General features: G+C 41.5%; 1 protein-coding gene across 1 annotated transcript in view; it reads left to right on the top strand.

Moving 5' to 3' along the window:
* The window catches only part of LOC146831266 (uncharacterized), a 241633-nt gene that overhangs the window by 5459 nt on the left and 220120 nt on the right, over window positions 1-16054 (top strand). The window contains exons 2-3 of the mRNA XM_085603865.1: window positions 8892-8962; window positions 14508-14596. Coding sequence (XP_085459991.1) covers window positions 8905-8962; window positions 14508-14596 — 147 coding nt within the window. The 5' untranslated portion in view covers window positions 8892-8904. The remainder of the gene's footprint in view (window positions 1-8891; window positions 8963-14507; window positions 14597-16054) is intronic.

Raw genomic sequence — 16054 nt, 5'->3', positions numbered from 1 at the left:
TGGAAAACCTGAAATCAGCCATATGAGAGAGGCGGGAAAAGTGTGTGAGAGAGCGAAAGAGAGGGGTGAGAGAGAGGGACGAGTGGGGTAGGCAAAAGGTGGGGGAGGCGAGAGGTGGACCAGTGCACAGCATGAGGAGGCACAGGAAGGTAGCATGTGTGAGCAGGCAGTATAGAGAGGAGAGAAGGAGGGATGAGAGGGGGCAGTTAGATTGCGAGATGAGAGGGGGTAGTGGCATTGTGAGGGGGAGATTAGAGGGGCAGGGGTGTGGGGGAGAGATGACCTGATTGATGGAAGTGCGAGGGAAAGATGGGTTGTATTGGAATTGGTTATTGTGGAACTGTGTGGCATAGGCTTGTATGGTGTGATGTGGAGTTGTGTAGTGGAAATATGTGGCATGGTGTGCTGGGAAATTATGTGGATAGTAATGAAATGGGATTACATGTACTGGAATTATGTAGAGGGAGATTATGTGTTATGGAGTTTAATATGTGGAATGGTATTGGTGTTACGGAGTGGCATGTTGTGGAGTTGAATTATGTGGTGTGCTGTTACATTTTGTGGCATGATGTGGAAATCTGTGGTGTGAATGGGAGGCATATGGTGTGTTGTGGAATTGTGTTTGTATTTGATATGTTGTTTGGTGTGGAATTATGTGGTGTGTTTTGGAAATGCGTGGAGTTGAATTGTGTGGCCTGGAACTGAGTGGCTTTGAGTGAAATTATGCGTATTGGAATGAAGTGTCAAACTGTGGAGTGCATTTATGTGAACTGCTGGTATGTGGCATAGAGTGCATTTATGTGGGATGCATTTATCTTGTGTTGAGTATAGTGTAATTATGTGGCGTGTAAATATGGAGCACTAAGTGGTATTATGTAGAATATAATTGTGTTGCATTATCTAGAGCTGTGTGGCATTGAATTGTGTGGTGTTGTGTGGAATAAAGTGGGTAGATTGGAGTGGAATTATGAGGCATGTTGTGAAGTTGAATTCATTTTGTGCAATGCCTATAGGTCTCACATTTGCAAGAAGAGCTATTGGTGTTGTTCATGACAATGTCTTTTACTGGTGTGTTATTGAGTGGAGTGGAAATATGTGGTGTGAAGTGGAATTTTGTGGATTGGATTAGAATTGTCAGTTGTGGAATTGTGTGGTTTGTAAATGTGTGGTGTGGAGCGAATGTGTGTAGTGGAATTATGTGGCATGATTGTGCAGTGGAATTATGTGGATAGTGATTATATGCATTGAGTGTACTGGAATTATGTAGAGTGTAACTGTGTGTCATGGAGTTAATTATGTAGAATGATATTGTGTGTTGTGGAGTTGTATGTAGTGGAGTTTAATAAGGTGGTGTGCTGTTAGCTTTTGCGACATGATGTGGAATTCTGTGGTGTGGATTGGGTATGTGGTGTGGATTGATTATGTAGCGTGTTGTGGAATTGTGTTGAGGAGTTGAATGATGTGGTTTGGTCTGGAATTATGTGTTGTGGAATGGAAATGTGTGGAGTTGAATTATATGGCATGGAACTGTGTGGCGTTGAGTGCAATTATTCTGATTGGAATTATGCCACATGGTGCGCTACATCAGTCTGTCATTTTGTAGACTGTCAAATGCATTTGTTCACTGCTATGCAGTAATCCGAGAAATACACAACTTAATTAAGAAAGAACACATCACTTTACAAGTATCTACATCTGATGAATTCATTGCAAACATCTGCTAAAAGCAGAATACGCCATTATAGGGTTAAAAGCCAAAAGACTGCACACACAGCAATATCACTGAAAAGTATGCCATGTTTAAGTATTTGGCAATATTAAAGAAACATTTGGCATCATTGGAAACATGGAAAAGCCCCATAACAGTTCACATGAAACACGTTTTGACTGCTGCTGGACCAGTGCCTCATAATAGCATGCAAAACATGTACGTAAGTAATTTACTTTATGGACTCAATGAGCTTGTTATCAAATGCCGGCGAAGGTTACCATTTTTAACAAAAAATTTACTGAACGCATTTCCGATGGGGATATTATTATACCTAATAAACACGTACCTGCAAGCTGCTGTCTGCCCTCATCACTTCAAGCACTAAAATGGATCTGTAGATAGGGAGGTTTTCTAAATTGATCAGCTGAGAACCAAGGAGCCCGATTGTTAAGGCTGCAAGGTAGCTAAACAGTGTAAACCGGAAGTGATGACATATTGGTGAACTGTAAACACTTGACCTTGGGAGTGGACAGGACAGTTCATCGGAAATATAATTAGAAGAATTTGGAAGCACATTGGAAACCCGTAAAAGCAGAGCCTGAAAGATCTGGAGAGCTGCAAATCATCCGAGAGTGCTTCGGGGAGATAGAAACGTGAATTGGGAGCGCTTGCTCAAGCAATGTGGAGCTTAGAGTCATTCCTACGAACTTGCTGCACCCCAAAGAACGTAGATGTGGGAGAATGCGAGCTTTGGAAAGGAGACACAATAGTCTTGTCTTTGGACAGACATTGTTGGCCGGATCGTTTGTTTCATGTGAAACAAACAAAAAACATAACGTAAAGACTGCCACTCCCACCCAAACACACTGATCTATGCCCAGGAATATTCAGAGTAAGGTTGTGGCGTACATATTAAAGCTGCTGACTGTAGTAACAGGGGAAGAGTTTTCGTGTCTTGCTTGCGTTCCTAATAAAAAATAAACACAGTCACGTAATTACGAGTTAAGAAAAAGGCAAATCGAAAAGCAACTGCAGACGCTGCACGTGAATTAGCAGTAGGAATGTGTAAACGCTTAGAGGAAAAACAGCTGACATTTAGAACAAGCAGCCGTGCTGCCGCGAAAGTGATCGCGATTGCGATCAAATATTAAAGCGGCCGCGAAAGTGAAAGTAATTGCGGAAAAGCGCGACGCGCGCTCCCGCGCACATGCACTGTGGCTCTAGGCTGGCCTGGTAGCACTTTTTGGAGCCCTAACAAAATGTCTCGCCAGACCAGCGCATGCGCTGGGTCAGGCGAGACCTAAAAATGTGGAGATGTTACGCTCACAGTCAGTGATTCCATAGATACAGAGTGAAATCACTTAGAAATGAATACGTTATATGCATGTGATCGTCAATAGTGTAACGAAAATAGGACTAAACAAAGATAGCAGGTGGTGTTAAACAAAAGATTAGTTATTATTTTTAATCGCTTGGTCCCACGGTATTTCTTGATTGAGGCCTGATATTGATGTACCAAGAGTGAAAATCCCCAAAACTTCTCTAAGTTTCCTAGTTTTTTCCGTGGTAGATCCCTGTATCGGTTGAATTTTCTCCAGAATAAACCATCTGATGGTATCTGGAGCATGGTTAAGATCCACATAATGTTGCACAAGAGGTGCTTGAAGCTTTTTTGTGCGTATCGCTGAGCGATGTTCTATTAGTCTTGTGTTGAAGCTTCTCCCAGTCTCTCCTACATATCCTCGGTGGCAAGGACATATAAGTAAATAGACCACATCAGTTGTTTTACAATTATTCAAATTTTTGGGAGATATCAGTTGGCCATTAAAACTGAATGCCACAGACACAACCAGCAGACAGCGTGAAAGACAACACCTAAAGCAAATCCCAGCTGTCAAAGACCTGAAAGGAAGATGAGCCTTCAGTTCTCTTTCCTTTTGTGTTCCATGGAGCTGTTATTCATTACCAGAGTGAATGATTATTACCAGAGTGACTGTTTATTTATTGCGCTTCTGGCGGTGGGTGCAGGGGATGGAGCAGGTAGTGCAAAATTTTGTATACCTCCTCTGTTCTGCATGAAAATACTAATTAAATATTCTATTAATCATAATATTATTAAACGAGTGCTGTATGTATACTATTCAACATTATTAAAATACAAAATTATACATGGGAAACTGCTATTTGCATGGCTAATTAAAATTATGTAACTAAATTTTGTACGCATATTAACAATAGTATATGTGATAATAGTGTATTGCGTGAGATATTGCTTTGTGACGTCTGCATCTTCGTAGAGGATCGAAAAAGGTGAATGTAATGGCTTTAAATGTCGCTATATGCTAGATAAATACAAACACATAAAGGGATTAGTAAGGGGATAACATTAGAATCATTATTTCTATGTATTAATTATTCTTTTGTGTTTGTTTCACTTAAGTTGACATCTGGGCCTTATCTAAAATGGACGCTGACCCTGCATGCAGAAGTGGCCACTGTCTCGTGAGGCGCGGAGTTAACTGCGCATGTACGGACAATATTGTGAACTTCTTAGCGACTTTTACTCATCATGTTCCCGGTCAAGGATAAGAATTTGGTGGTTTGCCAAGATAGGGGAACAATCAACCTTACAGTAAACCGGAACAAGCCGAAACTTTAGTGGACTAGTGACCTCACCCCTTGAACTGTACTGAGAATCTGGGAATAAGAATTGGACGATCCCAACCAGCCAATCACCACTGTTCTTGGCCTAAAAATAAATCATGTTAACCGGGTTTCCATTATAAAAGGGTAGTGGTTTAGAAATTAGGTTACGCAAGAAGACAGCGACGCCTTTTTCTCGATGGTCTAGATGCTGCCCGACCGTTTGATGACTGCAACCTTTCAAAACCCTACAGGCTTTGATAGATGCTTGCACGATTTCTGGTCCTTTGATAAATTTGGGACTGTAGCATGCTGAGCAGAGGACTTTGGACTTTGAGCCTTGGCCTGCTTTATTCAGAAAATTTACGACAAACTCGGTTATGCAGAGCCAATAGATTAGAGGACTCCAAATAGCCAAATTAGGTAAATATGATGCTCTGCGATTTACTAAAATTGATCTAGAAATTCTAAACTTTGACGAGACAAATGCATATATAAATCATTATGAAAATTTAGATAAACAAAATTGATTAACAAGAAAATATGAGTCTGTGGTTTTTCATTTAGAGAAGTAAGGATTCTGATTCTTAAAATGTGTTTTAGCTGGTTCTAAATCACCATCAACCAATCCAACTAATTGGTCCGCTGACCAAGTGGGTGGAGTGCCTTGATGTTTGAGAATAGGGATCTATAGGCGACAAAAAGTTAATGTGTATAATGTAAATTGACTCTTCTCTCCCTATAGATTATAAGGTGTTCCCCCACATGTCCAGCGCTTGAATTACTCATTCCTCTTGTGTGTGTAGACTCGTGAATGGTGACGTGTGTGAGTTGGTGTTATGGGCCCCACCAATGAATGTGTGTATGAATGAGTGAGTGTGACGACGGGTCTGCGACGCAGTGAGGATATCGGTATATGTTGTTCCCCATTTCCCAGTCTTGCGCTGGATCACAGGAAAGCAGGGCTTCGTTTACGGTACCACACTTTCTAAATCACGAAGCTAGATCTGAAATTGATGTGTGTCGAACTGCTGTGAATGTGTTTGCATAAAGTGAGTTTTGACGTCAACGGCACAGATCTCATCTGACTCTGCAAATCACCAACATGTAGCTTGTAATCAGAGGCCCAAGAGAACAAAGATTTCAGAGAGGTGAGAAGGGAAGTAGGGTGATGATGTGCTTGTGCATTATAATAAACAGAGTACCACATTACTGACTTGTTACACACCATGTTCCGGTGCCATTCCTCATTGCTTACCTTTTGACCTTTTGACCCTTTAAACCTCCATATTTAACAAGTGTGTAGAAAGAAGAATAACCATAAACACACATAAAGGCAAATTTTGTTAAGAAAATAGCCTTTTTGTTATAGACCCACGCTTTGTGTATCAAGGAAGAAGTGCCACCTTAATTACAGGGAGTCAATGAGAAGGATACTGGATTTCCACCAACACCCCCCTAGCTGCAGAGTCCAAGTGAGCCTCATGGAGCTCAGTGAGAGGACAGGGGCCTTGTCAGGATCTGTACAGAGATCTGAGGTTGAGTGAGGCGGGGCTAAAGGGTTCACTACAATATAGAAAACATAGCACTGAGAGGGTGAGAGATTAGGAATGGGAAGTATGCATGTTCATTGACAGTAACTGGAGCATTGTAGAAAAGAGGGGAACTAAAACTCTAGAATGCTTGACGGTGACCTGTGAGTGTTGTGTCACAGAAGCTGCAATGGCTGTGGAGAGAAAGAGAATGGTTATAAGAATAAGGGTGTAATTTAGAGGGTGGCACCAGGGTTACTCTATCACAAACGTGACCGATATCCTGACACCTTATTACAAGTGCTTTATATTCTATGGCCTTTGCAGTAAGGAACACTTTTGTGAGGGAGTGACACATTTGCCAATCTTTAAATAAGGCCTAGAGGGCCAGATGTACGATCATTGGCAATTGAGACTCGCAAATTACGCCAAATTGCGAGTCGCAATTTGCGAGTTACAATTGCCAATGTAAAACTGTGTCTGAGACACTGTTTGTTTTTCCCAATGGGGTCGCAAATTGCATGCCTCATGTATATTAATGAGGCGGTCGCTATTTACTACCCCATTGGGAATGGTGGGCACTCCCAGGGATGGTGGCCTGCTGGGGTCAGCAGACGTCCATATCTGGGACTGCTTTTAAATTAAGCGTTTTTTGTTGTTGAAATGCAGCCCGTTTTCCTTAAAGGAAAACGGGATGTGTTTAAAAAAAAAAAAATGAAACGTTTTTGTTTCATTTTTAGGTTGAGCATTCGAGACCTTGTGTACATACTTTAGTACACACTTATTATTACTTATATGTATAAGTACTTTGTGGGCTCTGGAGATCAGCCCTAGGACTTGTCTGCTTCCGCTCAGGGACTTTTTGTCTGTTCAACTGCCTCTATTTAACTGTCTTGATTGAAAACAACCAGCAGAGGTTAGTAAAATACCAGAATTGCTTTCTGCTGAGGGACTTTCTGTTTTTTAAAAAATTTCTGGCAACTGCCTATATTTAAATTTCTTGATAGAAAACGACCAGCAGAGGTCAGTAAAATACCAGAATCACTTTAGCATTCTCTAGATTCCAGTCCATAGAAATTGTTTTCCACGAGCACCCGTTGACAATAATATTTTTGTAAAATCTTGTATTTTCAGTGATATGATCACCGAAGGCACTGATTTTATATTAAAAACTTTGGACTATACCATTTCCAGTTGAAAGGCAATATTTATCTCCATGTGTTCACATACCTGGCATGTCACGCAGTTTGGTGCTTACTTTCCCTCCATGTTAAAGAACAGTAGATGTTTCAGCACCCAGGCTAATGTGCTGCATAGCTAAATACATATAAGGTCCCAAAGGCGAGACCAATTGCATTGCAAATGCTTGTTTAACGGCAGGTAGTGGTCCCTGGGACCTCTGCCAGCTCTGAAAAAAAATTGTGCATCCATTCACAAAGGGTAAGTGGTCCCCTGGGGACCCCTCCTGTTTGCAAATGGTTTACCACCCTCTTGATGAGGGTGGTAAACTGCAAGTGTTTTGCCACCGCAATTGTGGTTGCAAAACATTCTTACATAGGGGTCAGACTCGCTTTAAGAAGGAACGCCCTCAAAGCGCCCTTTCCTAATAGCGAGTCGCTAACCCTATTTTGCGAGTTGCTATTTAATTTGCGACTCACAAAATAGGGTTAGTAGATGGCCCACAGTTTTTTTGCATCAGCAAACGAGTCTAAAACCCATTTGTGCATGCAAAAATCTGTTGTACATCTGGCCCTTAATCTACTAACCATTTGCTGAAAACTCTCCCCTCATGGATCATTTCACAGAATTTCTGTGGTGTAGCCAGCATAGGCAAAGTGATTGAATTTCAAATAAACTAGTATAGTTTTTGCCCACTAATGTTCTATATATGGTCTTCTGCAAACAGGAATACTGACTTATATACTGACCTAGTGTTGGGCAGAATGTCCACTGAGCTCTGACATCCTACCATTTGTCAACTTTGCAGTTTTGTCACCCCTGATTTTAGATACACAGCTGCAGGCCTCTTTCCCGAAGCCCAGGAGATAGGCGTATGGTGACCCTCTTGTTCAAATCCATCCAAAACCAATGTAATCTCTTACTCTGGGGCCTGCCCAAAAATCAGACCTCATCTGGAGATGACAGAGAGGAAAAAATCACCTGAAGAATTTGGAAAACTGTGTATGGAGTGTTTTTATTTTTTTGATTTGCTGACGTATCATTTGTTTCGAAAACTTTTTCACATTCTGCAACTATTTTAGAGATAGTATAAACATTTTACCTTGGAAATGTATTTGCAATGTTTCCCTTTGAACTAGTGTGGTGGTAGTCTCCTGTAATGTGTGCTGCCTAGGCAATGTATTGGTGATTGCAGAAGCACCTGTTATTGTTATATGGTTGCATTGTATCCTGAGGGAAAGGCTGTGGATGGGCAAAGCGCTCCGTCATTTCAATGTAAACTGTTATTTATGAGGCAAATCAAAGGCCCCTTTCCTTCTTCCATTGTGTATTTTCTGAACTTTCCTGTCATTTTGATGCAAGTATTATATTCCCCATTTCCCCCGTCACAAGACATTTAGCATCCTCAAGGCTGGCCCTGCCCCAGTAAATCCTTCTTTATTCTGTCTGGTTTGTATTTTACTTCACTTTGCTTCCGACCCCTCCCACACCTCCCCTATTACCCCCCCCCCCCCCTTCAAAATGTACTCGGTGTTCTCCTCCCCGCCTGCTAAGTCTGTGACTCAACCCAAAAGCTGGTCTCCCTGCTAACATATCATGCTCCCGTCCCTCCCCCTGGACACGTTTTGTTACTCGCCCATATTGAGAAATATCAGCATTAAAACCTGCGCTGTATGGAAGTGTGAGGCAATTTACATCTACAATAATTTCCCGCCATTTAAAATTTCCAGTGTTTTAGCATCTACACCAATGAGTACTATTTTGTGTATAAGATACGGACAGAAAGTAAAGTGTGTATTTTGACTCTTTGTTGCTCCTCTTTTCAGAAGCTAACCAAACATGCAGGAAGTTGTTGGCAAAATAATTCTGCTCTGTGCGATGTTCTCATACAGCGCAGGTAAGGTTTTTTTATTATTAACACAGCAGCATTTTCATTACTTTTTTAGACGTGATAAAAGCTGTATTCAGTGCAAGGTATTCTTAGAATTGAATGCCCTATTGCACACAATACAAACGGATGTGTTAAGGGATGAGGAGGACCAAACGTAAGGTACAGAGACAATATAAAAAGTTTATTGAGAGAGTGCTAAGGACTTCATGAAAAGAACGTGGGAAGAGGAAAAGAGAGACTTGTTTAGATACAAATTGAATTACCATCAAGGTGGCTGCAGAGGATCACAAGCTGCAGGAGTTACTGTAAGCACTCTGTGAAGGACTGACATGCCTACGAAGAATGTCAGTACAACTGCACGGTTTGCTTAAAACTAAGATGTTGAGCTTTATTAGAGATATATTTTCAAATAAAACTAATAAATCTCGACATTTCTGAGTTTTCTTGGCATACACATAACTTTACAATGTAGTTCTTTTAATATAGGATAATATTGAAGTTGACTGTCTGTCTATCTCTGCACTGAAAAAAGCAGTTGACCAGTTTAACTGGAGTGGAGGTAGGACTTTGAGCTTTATACAGTTGTGTATATGTTTCACTCAAAGTGGCAAGTTAGACTTTAAGCTTCATCAAGGCATGTGCATTTGTAGCATTTCTAGTGCTACTTAATCTTGAAAGCAAAAAAATAGACATTACTCAGTTTCAATCTTCCAATCCGCGGCTTCATACTTTCATGTGTCAGGATGTTGCTTATTTTTCATATGTTTGCTTGCATGTCTTAGGATGAACGCAATTTGCCAGCCCTGAGTCACACAGGTAAACGTACACTTTTGTGTAAGTTTACCATTGTTTTGGTATTCACCAACTACGGGCCTCATGTAGTATGATTCGGTGCAGGGTAGCACCGTAAGGCTTTTTGCTGCGCTTCCCTATGTCAAATCAAAAGGGCAGCAATGCACCGTATTTACAAGATACAGGGTATTCCTATCCTTTCAGCTGGCGCACAATTTGATGCCTAGCTCCAATGCAGGCATCCTTGCCACATGGTGCAAGGGTGTATGCGTGGTTAGCAGGATTGTTTTTGTGCAGATAGGGACACATCCCTACACAAAATGGAAGCTGGAAGCGTTTTCCTCTTTGTATGTGTGCACATGGAAAGAAAAAAACCAAGGAGAAATAAACATATTTCTCCTCGTTCTATCTGCCCTGGGGAGGCGTACAGATTTGATGCATTCCCATGTTTACATTTCCTTGTAACACGCAACACCCATTGAACACCCATGGCTCGCAAGTATGTCCTTGGAGGCCAACTACCCCTCCTGCTGCCTCCAGTAAGTCCCACACAGCGGGATTGCTAAGAGGTCTTCGGTGATGATTACCTTTTTCTCCACCACTCTGCAAACAACCCTGCTGACGCACTACTGGTTTGTTGGAATAAGTCCACTTTACTCCTGAGGGACCTTGCGGGCGAAGAAGCCCTCCTAGTACCCCCTGTAAGTCCACCACAGCGGGTTTCCTGAGAGCTGGTGGGAGGCCCAGCCGCCTTTCTCCACCACTCTGCAAACACAACTACTACTTAAAAAAACATAGAAATTCATGAAAAAAACAAATGTTACAGGTACATTATAGTTTGGAATTAGCATTTTAAAAAACCTTAGAGATTCACTGAAACGCTATAGTTAGGCTCAGGTTTCAATCGAAAAAAGGTAAATTCAGCAGTTAGTTAGCTTAGTTAACTATAACTTGCCCCCCCCCGCAATGCACTGCTTATGACCTCACATAATACATCACTCGTGACATGGTCAGAGACATCACTGGTGGCATCACTGATGACATCGCTAATTACATCACTCATGACATCTCAAATGACATCACTGATTACATCATCCAGAACATTACTAATGCATCCAGTCACACCCCATAGAACCTTTCATACACCCACTCCCACATGACCATTCACAAACCCATTCACAGACCCATACCAGTGCTTGTACACCCACTCACTGTTTCATAGATCTACACACACATCCACTCACTCACCTATACAGTCACTTATACACCCACTCACCCACTAATACAGCCACTGACATATCCACTCATACACTCATACAGCCACTCCCACACTGAGTCAGGCACCCATAGAGCTCACACACCTACTCACTCCCCCTACAGTCAATCACACAGCCACTTATTCACCCATACAGTTACATATATACCAATTCACTTACTAATACAAATACTACCACATACTCACTCACCTACACATTCACTGACACAAGCACATGCTCACCCATCCAGCCACTCTCACATCCACTCACTCACCCATACAGTCACTCATATTCCCTCATCAATCACCTATACTGCCTTTCACAAATCCATTTACTCACCTATAAACCACTGACACATCCAGTCACTCACCCACTTAACCATCCACATACTCACTCACCCATACAGCCCCTCACACACACACACTCACTAACCCATACAGCCACCGACTCACCAACTCATTCATCCATACTGGCAGTCACACACGCCCTCCCCCACCCACTCAGACAACCATACAGGTACTCAGATAAATAATCACTGACCAATACAGCCACTTGCATACCACTCACACACCCAAACAGCCACTTAGACCCCAACTGACAGATTGGTACAGACATTCACACAACCATTCACTCACTCATACGGCCACTGAGACACCTAATTACTCACTTATACAGTCAATCTTGCAGCCACTGAATCATCCATACAGGCACTCATACACCCTCTGATTCACCGATACGCCTTGGTATAATTATTTAACACCCAGAAACCTTTTAAAACAGTCACTGCATGATGTTATCAGTGATGTCATCAGTACTGTCACTGACCGTGTCATGAGTGACAGAATATGTAAGGTCATAAGCAGTGCATTCCGTGGGCGCAAATTATAGTTATCTGAGCTAACTATAACTGTTGAATTTCACTGGTTTTGTACGAGGGAAACCTGAGCCTCACTATAACATCTCTGTAGAAGGCCTCTGTAACCTTTGGTTGTGTGTCAGTGAAACCTGAGCCTAACTTTAACGTCTCTGTGGCCTTCTATCTATCTGTCTGTCTGTCTGTCTGTCTGTCTGTCTGTCTGTCTGTCTGTCTGTCTGTCTGTCTGTCTGTCTGTCTGTCTATCTATCTATCTATCTATCTATCTATCTATCTATCTATCTATCTATCTATCTATCTATCTATCTATCTATCTATCTATCTATCTATCTATCTACCTATATATAAAGGTTTAAATAAAGGTTTTACACTTACCTGTGAAATACTTACATTTTCGTTGTGAAGGCATGTGTGTAAAGGTATATGTGTGGCAAAACGTTGCATGGTAAAGGCATGCATGAGAAAGGCATATGCGTGGTAATGGACATGTGGTAAAAGCATGCGTGGCAATGGCATGCATGTTCTGTCATACATCAGTAAGAAGACCCACCCCCCATCCATGAAACTCCACCGAGTAACGCAAGACAGCAAATTTCGCTGCCTTGTGTTACTCCAGATTTATCAAGCCATGCAGGGCCGCGCAAAATAAATCTCACTTAGGATTTGCGTCGCCCTTCTGCCCTCCTGCAAGGTGCAGGGGCAGCACAAAACCTTGATAAATATGGCCCATAGTATGTATGGGATATGATCGAATTTGGCTGACGATCAGCTCACTGCAATCATAATATATAGGAAATACTCATTTTACTCACCTGTGCACTGCCTCACCACAATATTTGTTGTATATGTAACTCATTTTGTACTATTTACCCTTGAAACATAGATTTGATCATGAAACTTGCTTGATATTTTAAGTCCTATTTTCTAATAACGTTTAATATATGCTTGAATCACTGATTAAAACAGTGCACTTTCTCCACATTTATATGGTCTCTACTGAATGTTAAAATATTTTCTATATGTTTCCAAAGAATTCTTTCATTATATCCCTCAGATTTTTAGGTGTATAGGGAGACCCGATATTCCTAGTCCATATCATGGCACCCTCATTCCACTTAATTGTACTAAAGGTATAATGGCCACTTTCTGGTAATGCACTAGTTCATACTGATGAAGGGGAGCTCAATGCATCGCACTACAAGCTATTAAATACATCCAGACCCACAAAACTGACCTGTAACACAAGAAAGAGACTCTTACAGCACCTAATGTCTTGAAACTGTCCTTAATTGAGCTGAGTCACATATAATCAAGGGCCCATAATCCACGTCTCATAGTCAGCCTCCCACACTAATGGATTCAGCCAAATTTACACCAAACAGGCCCCTGGAGGGATAGGGTTGGGGTTATTGGTCATTCACAGGCTGCTGTTAGTTATAATTTCAGTATGGCTGCCACCTTGGCAGAGCCTCTGACTTAAGAGTTGAAGAAAAGTATAGGAACCCCCAAACACCTGAATGCCAACACCACAGATTTCTTTTCAAACCCCTTCTTATTCATTATGTGCCCATTACGGGCTAATGCGCTACATTAACTAACACTACTGATATAACAACTATTACAACAACACTGAAATAGCTTTCTGTATCCCTGTGTGATTGGCTGCAAAGACAAGGCTAGTGGCATGCAAAGAGCAGAGCAGACTGTCATCCTATTGTTTGCATTCTCAAGCAGGAAACTTTTTCTAAAGCAGCTTCTGTTCCTCAAAGGAACCGCTACTGCTTTTTATAAAAAAAAACATAAACGGCTTCCTGTTTGGTAAATTATTGAGGCGCAGTAAAGAGTGGTGCTCAGGACCATTGCATATTCCCTCAGAGGCTGGCAACACCAGTCACAAAGGCTAAGCTGTCCCAGACCCAGTGGATACCTTCCAGTGTGTGAATCAATTAACACCATCTTTGAGGTCAGTAGTTCACGACCGCAATTGCAGTATCAAACTATTGACATATCATACTAATTCGCAATTAGGAGGGAACCTTCTCCTTTCATGCCGCTTCCTAATTGCGATTCGGTATCTGTCAGTAAACCAGTTATGAAAGTCAAAAATACTTTTCCAACTTGCACAATGAGTTTAATAGCAAACAATGCGACTTTGAGAAACGCAGGGTTTGCAATCGCAAAATGGCTTTGTACGTCTGTCCCATTGTTGCTAGGATAAGGAGAACACTGGTACTAAGAAAAGAATAAAAAATTGACTTGTTCACTGAGATAGGGAGACAATGACACACAAACACACACAAACACACACACACACTACAAACTGTAAATAAAATACAAACCTATGGAGCACACTCACATGGGCTTGGTGAAAAAGTGACACAACCCACTCTGCATACCGAGAAACCCACAAGTGCAGTGAGGCTACGACTGTCAGTGAATGATGCTTGTAAACTACATATAGTAACTCCTTTCTAAAATGTTGGTTGATTGTATGCAAGTGCCTCCTCTCAATCCAAGTAACAGTCTTATCCACATCTTTTATGCTAACAACTGTGCAGTTTTTAGAATGAATTGAAAGTCAGTTTGTAACAGAAAAACATGCTTTGAATGATATCAATTAATCTAACAGGGCAAGCCAGCTTCCCAGAAGGATGGTCGATGAGGTCCTCTGTGTACTACAAGTATTTTCCCACTCATAAAACTTGGATGGAAGCAGAGGTAAGACACAAATTTCTCTGGCTGGGGCAAGAATGCACGCCCGCCTTTGCAATAGTTTGCTTACCTTCATCATGCTCGCTTGGTCTGCTCCTGTTCCAATTTGCCTCTTTCTTTTAATTTTTCTAACTTTCCTCTTGCCTTATCTGTTTCCTAATTTTCCTCATTGATCCATGCATTTCTTATTTCTGCTTTCTAAATGATCCCCCTGATGTTTTCTTTCCCCTAGTATCTTCCTTGATTAAACTTTTACTATCTTAATCACTTATGTTTATTACTAATTTTGTCTCCTATATCATTATCCTTTTTATTGTGTTTTGAGTTAAGAGTAACAACCAATGCATGCTAATGTACCACAAAAGCTAATAGTCCTATTAACATCGGTATTGGACTTTGTTAAAGCATATTTGAGTCATTATGTTAACAGGTATCATAGCAATGAACTAGACACAGCCATATTCATCTCTGCAGTGTAGCCATAGGGGTCCATACTGTAATATGCACAAATCTATATGAACCCATGTCTCAGGGATGTCTTGTAATACCTTCATGAATCTGCACCCCTCTAGCCATCCACTTCTGGGATGATAAATCAAGAACCTACCTCTGTATGAAGATAATGCCTGAACAAATCCCATATGTCCCATGGCCTGGTGACCTCAGGTTGAAAAGCCACATATTTTCTTGCTATGGTATGAGACATGTCATTATCTAGTAGCCAGGCCTTCACCATCAGACGTGAGGTCTGTAACCCACACAAGGCCACTTTGCAATTTTCCATCCAGAGCATCTATTTCACCAGCTGCCTGTCAAACCCTGGATGATCCTTAACATAGCAAACACAAGGAGATGATGGACGGAGTGCTGAAACTTATTATTATCAGACACTCACCCCCAGTCACAGATCTGGGTTGATTCCATCATCATTCTGTATCTCACTTTGCCACCCCAGTTCAGACCCAGCCATATGCAAATCAGTCTTGACCCTATTCCTTACGGGAATAGTCCAGCCCGAACTGCCAAGCCAGGTCATAACTACCAGGGAGTTAAGCTCAGTTTCATTCAGTGACTTTGAGGAATCCCCCTTACAAGGGTTGTGGTTATAATCTGAGGTGGGTACTGACCCCTCCAACTAATACCTTAATTTCCTACACATTTTTAAAATCGTTGGGCGAACAGAACATTCACTATTTTCATCTCTGTTTTGTTACACTTAGCTTTTGTAAACTAAACGTTCTCAGAGGAGGGGAGAGGTGCTGATTAGTTCTTGAGAAATCACGTTTTAAGCCGATTTTTCAAATAAAGAAGGTTTGATTCAGCCCCTAAGATGGAAGAAACAAAATTCCACAACTTGGCTGTGGGAACTGAAAAGGCCCTATTTCGGTTGGTGACTGTTGGAATCCTTGGGAGGCTAAGGAGATTTTGTGAGGATGAACGGAATGTGTTGGAGGGATAATAAAT

This window comes from Triturus cristatus, chromosome 5_1 (assembly GCF_964204655.1).
Source record: "Triturus cristatus chromosome 5_1, aTriCri1.1, whole genome shotgun sequence".
Taxonomy (NCBI): Eukaryota; Metazoa; Chordata; class Amphibia; order Caudata; family Salamandridae; genus Triturus; species Triturus cristatus.
The sequence above is the reverse complement of the archived record's forward strand: the minus strand, read 5'-3'. Positions and strand labels throughout refer to the sequence as shown.